The sequence below is a fragment of the Lathyrus oleraceus genome, chromosome 7 (assembly GCF_024323335.1).
Source record: "Lathyrus oleraceus cultivar Zhongwan6 chromosome 7, CAAS_Psat_ZW6_1.0, whole genome shotgun sequence".
Lineage (NCBI taxonomy): Eukaryota > Viridiplantae > Streptophyta > Magnoliopsida > Fabales > Fabaceae > Lathyrus > Lathyrus oleraceus.
In genome coordinates, this window is record NC_066585.1 from 445,623,698 (window position 1) to 445,632,205 (window position 8,508).

The 8,508-nt window shown below is 35.6% G+C and overlaps 1 protein-coding gene across 1 annotated transcript; it reads left to right on the forward strand.

Annotated features, from left to right (window-relative positions):
- Positions 1-6,247: 6,247 nt before the first annotated feature.
- LOC127103650 (uncharacterized) lies at positions 6,248-8,089 on the forward strand (the record flags this gene model as incomplete). Its single annotated transcript, XM_051040895.1, has 1 exon — positions 6,248-8,089. A coding segment is annotated over exon 1 (1,842 nt), but the record flags the coding sequence as incomplete, so codon positions are not given.
- Positions 8,090-8,508: the final 419 nt, after the last annotated feature.

Here is an 8,508-nt window from a genome sequence, read left to right on the forward strand (position 1 = left end):
CACAATCAGAACAAGTTCGATTGATGCACCCACTGAGATCCCTAGTACACAGGCCATACCAACATCTGGATCCATGGTCTTAAATAATTCGACAACAATGCCTATTATGTCAAGCGTAGCAAACATTTATGCAAGTTCAACCCCTAGGCCACCGGGATTTGAGAATTTTAGGCCTTTGAGAGAATACCCATATGGAATGCCATCTACTGCCATGGCAGGACTTCAAAATAATACTTCCATATATGCTCAACCCCATAATACGGTTATTTTGCCAATTCACAATTCTGGTTCTGACATGAATTGAGAAGGAGATGAGTAACATAGTGAAAGAAGGAGATGAGTACTTGATGTGTGAGTTTCACAATAACTTTGTCACCAACTTTATTACCTCTCCTGCTGCATCAGCACCTAAATCAAAGTTCCACAAAAATAATTGAACCTTAATTATATTGTAAGCAGAAGAAAATGATGAATTAATTTGTAAATACACATTAATTAACCACTTATTATTTTTATATAAACTACAAAGCAGTTTTCATAAGTTAAAACAATTGATAGACATGTCATAAGCTATTTCTTACGTATCATACAAACACTTAGAAAAAGTGCTTATGCTGATCAATAAGCTAAACTGTTTTTGTAAACTAATCAAAACATAGAAGCAAGCAAAAAACAAGTTTAGATTCAAAATTGATTTTGAAGAAAGTATACAGCTGGCATTAGTAACAGTAGTTTACTCTGTTTGCTTTTCTTAATCGCTACTCACACAGAATATATTCTCAATAATATAAATCAAAATTAAAAATGTAAACGTTGGAAATGTATAATAAAAGCATACATGAGAGCAGAGATCGCGTTCTCCTTATAAAATCTAAAAACAAAACACGTATCTGTTATTATTAAAGCAAAACTTGTTCCAACTAGTCCATCATATTTTCCTTTCATCATTTTTAGTTCTCCACCAATAATTGTGGGTTAATCTATTCATGATATTACATAGGTTTTTTTGAAAATTTAAAAACACTCATAATATAGTTAGGAATAATATGGACAACGACTTTAATTAATATAGTCATTTCTGCATAAAATTAGTTATTTTCCTTCCATTAAGTTTACCTCTAATTCTCTCCAAAATGTACGTAAAATCCCTTCTTTTGGATTTTCCAAATTAGACCGGAAGACCCAAGTAGTTGCCAATGTTTGAAAGACATTTGATAGGCTACCACTCATTGATCTTATATTTAGTTTCTTTAATAAATTTACTACTGAAAACTTATTAGACTTGTCATAATTATTAAGTAGACTTCAAGAATTTTATATTTGTTGTAACAATCGTCGCATCAGAAATGAATAAAACTATAAAAAAGATTGAGTTTTTTTGAACAAACACATGAACCCCTTTGCAGTTTTACAAAAGAGGGAGAAGAAGGAAAAAGAAGAACAAGAATTGGTTATGTTCCATGTACTCCCTGAATCCATAATTCACTCCTTCCTAAAATCGCTGCTTGAAACCAAAAGAACATAAGATGATTCAAAATCTTCTTACTCAATAGTTACGTTTCCATTATCCTTTCTTCCATGTTTATTCAGACGACGTTCACGCTACAAAAAAACAGTTATTTGCGACGTGATTTTCACGCCACAAAGATGAAAATCACGTCACAAAGCTACATTAGCGTCTTAGTTATTCATAAGGCAGGAGCAGTTGTCGCAACTCTTTTGCCACATGATTTTCACGTCACAACGTTGTGTCATAATTTTCACTTCACAAACTTTTACAACGTGATTTTCGCGTCATAAGATTCTGCTGCAATTCAGGTTGACAGGTTTGCCACGTGAATTTTATGACACAAATATCAGTTTTGCGTCCTGTTTTCTATGCCACTAAATTTAAAAGTTATTATTAATTAGCGTCGTGTTTTCTAGGTCACAGATTAAGTTTTATTTTAAAAAAATTTAATAAATAATTAAAATACGAAATTAATAATAAATTTTTTATAAATTTATTTATAATTAAAAATATTAATTTCAAATAATAATTAAAAATACAAATATTTTCAAATAATAATTCAAAATATAAATTTCAATAAAAAATGGTTAAATTCAAAATAATTCAAAATATTTTACAAAAATTATTATTTTAAAGTAAAATAACAATAAAAAAAATCAATCAACATCAGCATCCTCATCGTCATCCATAACTTCGTCCACGTCATCATCCACATCACCCCATTGAATTATTTGTTTGATTCCTTCGTTGTGAGAACAATTGTCGCATTATTTTCTCCATCTCAATTTGTCTCTTCTTCATTTCCTCCATTTGGGCATTTATCGTCGCCTCACGTTTTGTCGCCTCGCATCTCGCCTCAGTTAACGCCAATTGTCGTATTGTTTTCATCATTTGGGATATCAATTATTGTGGATGTGACTTTCCTTCCCCATCAACAACTCTTTCAAATAATATTTTATTCCCTAGTCTGTAATTTCTGACCAAAGATCCAACACCAAATAAACACTGTTAGGCCCTCTCCCGCTAATGACTAAATTCTATAAATAAATATCCACACGATCACCAATCGGGTTTGAACATATTGGATTATACTGAGGATTTTGAACTTAAAATTCTGCGAGCAATGCTCAATTTACTGGACAAACGTCAAGATGTAAATTGTGCTGAAAAATGCTCGTTTCTTGATAATTTCTTCCCGATTTCTCGGCTTTGCATTGTTTCTTCATACTTCTTCATATGTAGCTCATTTTTAACTTGGAATTTCATCGAATTCACCGCAAATACTCATAAAAATAATATAATTCATCAGTGCATTTTGATGCACATTCTTCTATAATTGTACTTGGGCATTTATCTAGTTTATTTTGCTTATTTTACTATTTTATTATATTTTTAGATTTAAGTTCATGTTTTCCTTTAATCTATTTTCGTTTGCTATTTTCAGTTTTAGCGGTTATTTGATACTTGTCCATTGTTCGGATCATAACTTGAGATATGGGATGCCGTTTTGCAAGTTCTGACATGCGTTGGAAAGCTAAGAGAAAGAGATACAACTTTTATATTGAAGCCAGAAGCTGATTCAGAGTGCAGACATCTCAAACAATTCGTTAAGGTTTCGTACTTTAGGAAATATTTTCTTTTGGGCCATTTGTTGGGCCAAATTTAGGTTTTCCGACCCAGTTTGAATTATTAGTGAAACCCTTATTCTGTTTAAAAGGGCAGTTGTGGTACTGTAGCAATTACACATTATTCACAATAACTTTTTGCTTTTGTGCGATCATGAAGATGAATTAATCTCCTAGAGTCAATATGATGTAACCGAATTTCCAAGGCTTTGAGGTTTTTATTCTATCAATTTAATTCCGTTCTCTTTCAATTCTATTCTATGAAATTGCATTTGCTTATGTATTTTGTGGAATGGTTTTGATTAAATTCGTATGATTGCCTTCCTAACTCTTAATCGTCGCTTTGTCGTTAAATTGCGTTTGTAAATCGTGTTTGCTTAATTCACGATTGTATTTATCCGTTTGCTTAATTCAGAATATAGGAATATAAATCTATCATACATCTATTGCGTTTGTCAATTGAATTTGAATCGAATAGAGATCGAAGCCGCAAAGGGAATTAGTAGGTAAAAACCATTGATTAGCCGGAAACCGAAAATAGTAGATTGACTTATTTTATAATCGCTTATTTTAATCATTTTTTTTGCTTTGTTTTCTAAATTGACCACTAAAACATAAACCCCCTTAAATCGATTTCATTAGGTTAAGAGTAATACAAGAATCTTTGTGATACGATACTCGAGTTGTCGCTTCTGTCAAACTACAGTTTTCTAATTACTCGTTTTGACCCGTACGCGACAGCGGATCAAATTGGCGCCGTTGTCGGGGATTCTTGTTGTTTTTAATCGTTAGTTGAGTCATAGGTGCCGATTGTAGTGTTTTGGCCCTCCGATTTGCTAGTTTGGCCAATTCCCGTCCGTTCGTCCGACCTGGTCCGAAAACCCGGTTTTCTGAAAAATTGTGTTTGATTCAAATTCGGTTTTGTCTACTAGGAGCATAAAAATTTTGTTTTCCCAAATTAATCTTTTATCTATTTTTTATAAATTTTTTACTGTTTTCATAGTCTCGGAAAAATTCCAAAAAATTTCCAAAATTCTTATTTCGTCTAATTAGATTAAATTTTGTGTTTTTGTATTTTTCTGAATGTATTTTGATCATATTTCTTTTTTTTGTTTCTGCCTAATAGGGACATTGTTGGCATTTTCACATTTGTTGTTGCATTAGTTCTGGCTACTAGGTCTGGTTGTTCTGATATTTTTGATTTTGATCCAGAGATAGAGAGAGTGTAACACCCCGATAATAATACGATAATTATTAAATTAAGTTAATAATATATTTATTAATTTAATTAGATAATTGGATTATTATTATTATTATTTTTGGAATTATCGAATTATTATTGTTGGGATAATAATATAAATTGGAAAATTATATAAGTGTGAAATAAGGAAAAGGAATCCCATTTGGTAAAAAGAGTTCTACGTGAAACAGAGAAGCGGCTGAAAAGTGGAAAGAGGAAGAGCAAGGGCAAAGGTTGGAGAAGAGAAAAGCTTGGAGCTCAAAGATTTGCCGGATTAATCAGGTAAGGGGGGTTTATCGTCGTTTAATGGGTATTATAGATTAACATGTAATGGGTAGTGATAAACCGTTGATTTGACCCTAATTGGGATGTTGAATGCTGAGAGATTATGTTGGATAAGTGTGTTAAAGTTGTACTTAAATCTGTATTTGAGTGTATTGTGATTTTCCGAACGTATCGCTTCTTACGGAATTGGAATCGGAGGTCCGGAAGTCCTCCCACGGCGGAAAATGCGGAGAATTCTGCATTCTGCTTCGTGTTAGCGCAGGAACAGCTTTCTATCTTGCGTTAACCAGTTAACCCAGGGTGTTAACCGGTTAACACTGTTGTAAATTGTGAAAATTGCTGTTCTGTCTGCGTTAACCGGTTAACCCAGGGCGTTAACCGGTTAACACTGTTGTAAATGGCCAGAAAGCGTGTTCTGTCCTGCGTTAACCGGTTAACCCAGGGCGTTAACCGGTTAACACTGTTGGAAAAGTGATAAATCGAATTTTGCTCAGAATTTAATGGAATTCGTCGGGGTGAGTCGGGTGATATTATCGTTAATTGTGATGAGTAATTTTGTTGAGTTTATGTTATGAAGTGTCGATACAAGTATGTTGCTGAGTTGTTCCGTGTACGGAAAATTGTTAAGGATACTGAGTTGTAGGCTTGGTGAGCCAAAGTTGATTATAAGTTGCTTATGTTGAAACCATTGTTGTGTTGCTATTATTATCATGTTGTCGAAATTTTTAAGTCGGATATGTCATGTAAATCCATATGCATTAAGTCGGAGCTTTGCTCACACCACGTTGGCCTGGATTGGCAAAAGTTGAAAGTTGAAGGCTTATGCCTTGATGCCCAATAAAATGGCAATGATTTTAAGTTGGGAGTTTTACTCCGAATGGTACCACATGCATGACGAGTCGAGTCTCATTAGAGTTGCATTTTGTTGGTTTGTTGTATGGAATATAATATGAATGGATGTATTCCAGTATTATATGTGTGTTGTGTTGATGTTGAGTATGATTGAGTTGATATTGCCGTTGCTGAATGTGTAATCTGATTTGGGTGATGAAACGTGTTAAATTACTTGACATTGCATGATATTTTATAATGCTTATTATATCGATTGAGGAACTCACCCTTACAACTATTTTTCAGGTAACGAGCAGTGATTGAGTAGAAGCTAGTGTTTGGAGTCTAGTGTAGTCTCCTTAGTGGGTCATGCTCTGATAGATGTAACATCGGGACGGGATGTCTTTAATTGTTTTATTGTTGGTTGTGAACCAATTTACATGTAATATATTATATGTTTTGATTGGTTGATTTGATTTCTATCCGCTGCGAATTATGCAAAAATGTTATTTTGATTAAATAAAGAGCATGACAGTTATTATGGTGTGAAGTAGTCGTGTGACACCCTTGATTGCATATTTACTCTGATTGATATGTTGTTATTTTAATTATATACTCGGGGTATTTTAGAAGGGTGTTACATTAGTGGTATCAGAGCAGGTCGGTCTGTCCGGCCAGTTGTCGTGTCGTTACTGTCTAACAATTGTGTATTGTTACTAATCTAACTTTTAAGTTGTGTTGTGGTGATAAGTTGAAATGGCGGGAAGGAATGACGCTGCAATGGCTGCCGCAATGCAAGCGATGGCACAAGCTGTGCAGAACTTGCCAAATGCTGGTGGAAATGCTGGATCACGTAGCTTGGCGACTTTTCAAAGAGAGAATCCGCCGGTGTTTAAAGGGAAGCATGATCCAGATGCAGCCTTGGGATGGTTGAAAGAGATCGAGAGAATCTTCCGTGTTATGGATTGCACTCCAGCTCAGAAGGTTCGGTATGGTACTCACATGCTAGCAGTCGAAGCTGATGACTGGTGGCTAGAGACTCACGAGAGGTTGACCGTGGCAGGTGAAGTCATTACTTGGGATGTATTCCGTAGGGAATTCATGAGAAAGTATTATCCGGAAGATGTCCGTGGTAAGAAAGAAATTGAGTTCCTTGAACTGAAGCAAGGAAACATGTCTGTCACTGAGTATGCTGCAAAATTTGTGGAGCTGTCCAAATTTTATCCTCATTACACTGGTGCTGGTGCCGAGTTTTCAAAGTGCATCAAGTTTGAAAACGGACTGCGCTCTGAAATTAAGAAGGCTGTTGGGTATCAGAAGATACGCATTTTTACTGAATTGGTTGATAGCTGCAGGATATTTGAAGAAGACAATAATGCTCATTACAAGATTGTCAGTGACCGCAGGGGAAAGCAACATCAAAATCGTGGCAAGCCGTATGATGCTCCAGTGGGAAAAGGGAAACAAGGAGCTGCTCCGGCTCAGAGGACTAGTAGGGGAGGTGCTCCTGCTGGTATAGTTTGTTTCAAATGTGGTCAGGCTGGTCATAAGAGTAATGTATGCACTGCTGAAGTAAAGAGGTGTTTTCGCTGTGGTAAGACTGGCCATGCAATAGCTGATTGCAAGCACAAGGAAATGATTTGTTTTAATTGTGGCGAAGAAGGGCATATTGGAAGTCAGTGTCAGAAGCCAAAGAAATCTCAAACTGGAAAAGTGTTCGCATTGACTGGAACTCAAACCTCCAGTGAGGACAGACTTATCCGAGGTACATGTTTCATAAATGGTACTCCTTTAATTACTATTATTGATACCGGTGCTACACACTGTTTTATTTCTGCTAACTGTGCTCGAAGACTGGGTTTAAAATTGTCCGCTTTGGATGGTGAATTGATTGTTGAGACCCCAGCTAAGGGATCAATAACTACTTCTTTGGTATGTTTAAAATGTCCTTTGTCGATCTTCGATAGAGATTTCTATGTTGATTTAGTATGTTTGCCGTTGGGTGGGATGGATGTAATCCTTGGTATGAACTGGTTGGAGTATAATTATGTTCATATAAATTGTCATCATAAGTCGGTGAGGTTTTCCACTCCTGAAGAGGAAGGAGTTGACTTATTACATTTCAGAGAATTGCGAAAATTGATGAAAGAGGGAGCTCAGATGTTTTCTTTGATGGCGACGTTGTCGGTTGAGAGTAAAGCTAAGATTGAGGAACTGTTAGTGGTGAAAGAATTCCCTGAAGTTTTTCCTGATGAAATTCCTAGTGTGCCGCCAGAGAGGGAAGTTAAATTTACTATTGATCTGGTGCCTGGTACTAGGCCTGTTTCGATGGCACCGTATAGAATGTCGGCATCTGAATTGTGTGAATTAAAGAAGCAATTGGAAGACTTACTTGAGAAGAAGTTTATAAGACCAAGTGTGTCACCGTGGGGAGCTCCAGTGTTGCTAGTAAAGAAGAAAGATGGTAGTATGAGGCTTTGTATCGATTATAGACAATTGAATAAAGTAACGATCAAGAATAAGTATCCACTACCGAGAATAGATGATTTGATGGATCAATTAGTGGGTGCTTGTGTGTTCAGTAAAATTGATTTGAGATCGGGCTATCATCAGATCAAAGTGAAAGATGAAGACATCCAGAAGACAGCGTTCAGAACTCGGTATGGACATTATGAGTATTCTGTGATGCCTTTCGGTGTGACTAATGCGCCGGGAGTATTTATGGAATACATGAATCGTATTTTCCATACTTATCTGGATCATTTTGTGGTAGTATTTATTGATGATATTTTGATTTACTCTAAGTCCGAAGAAGAGCACAAGGAACATTTGAGATTAGTGTTGGATGTTTTGAAAGATAAGAAATTGTATGCGAAGCTGTCCAAGTGTGAATTTTGGTTAAGAGAAGTCAGTTTTCTCGGCCATGTAATTTCAGGAAAAGGTATTGCTGTAGATCCTTCCAAGGTAGAAGCTGTATTGCAATGGGAGACTCCTAAGTCGGTTACCGAGATTAGAAG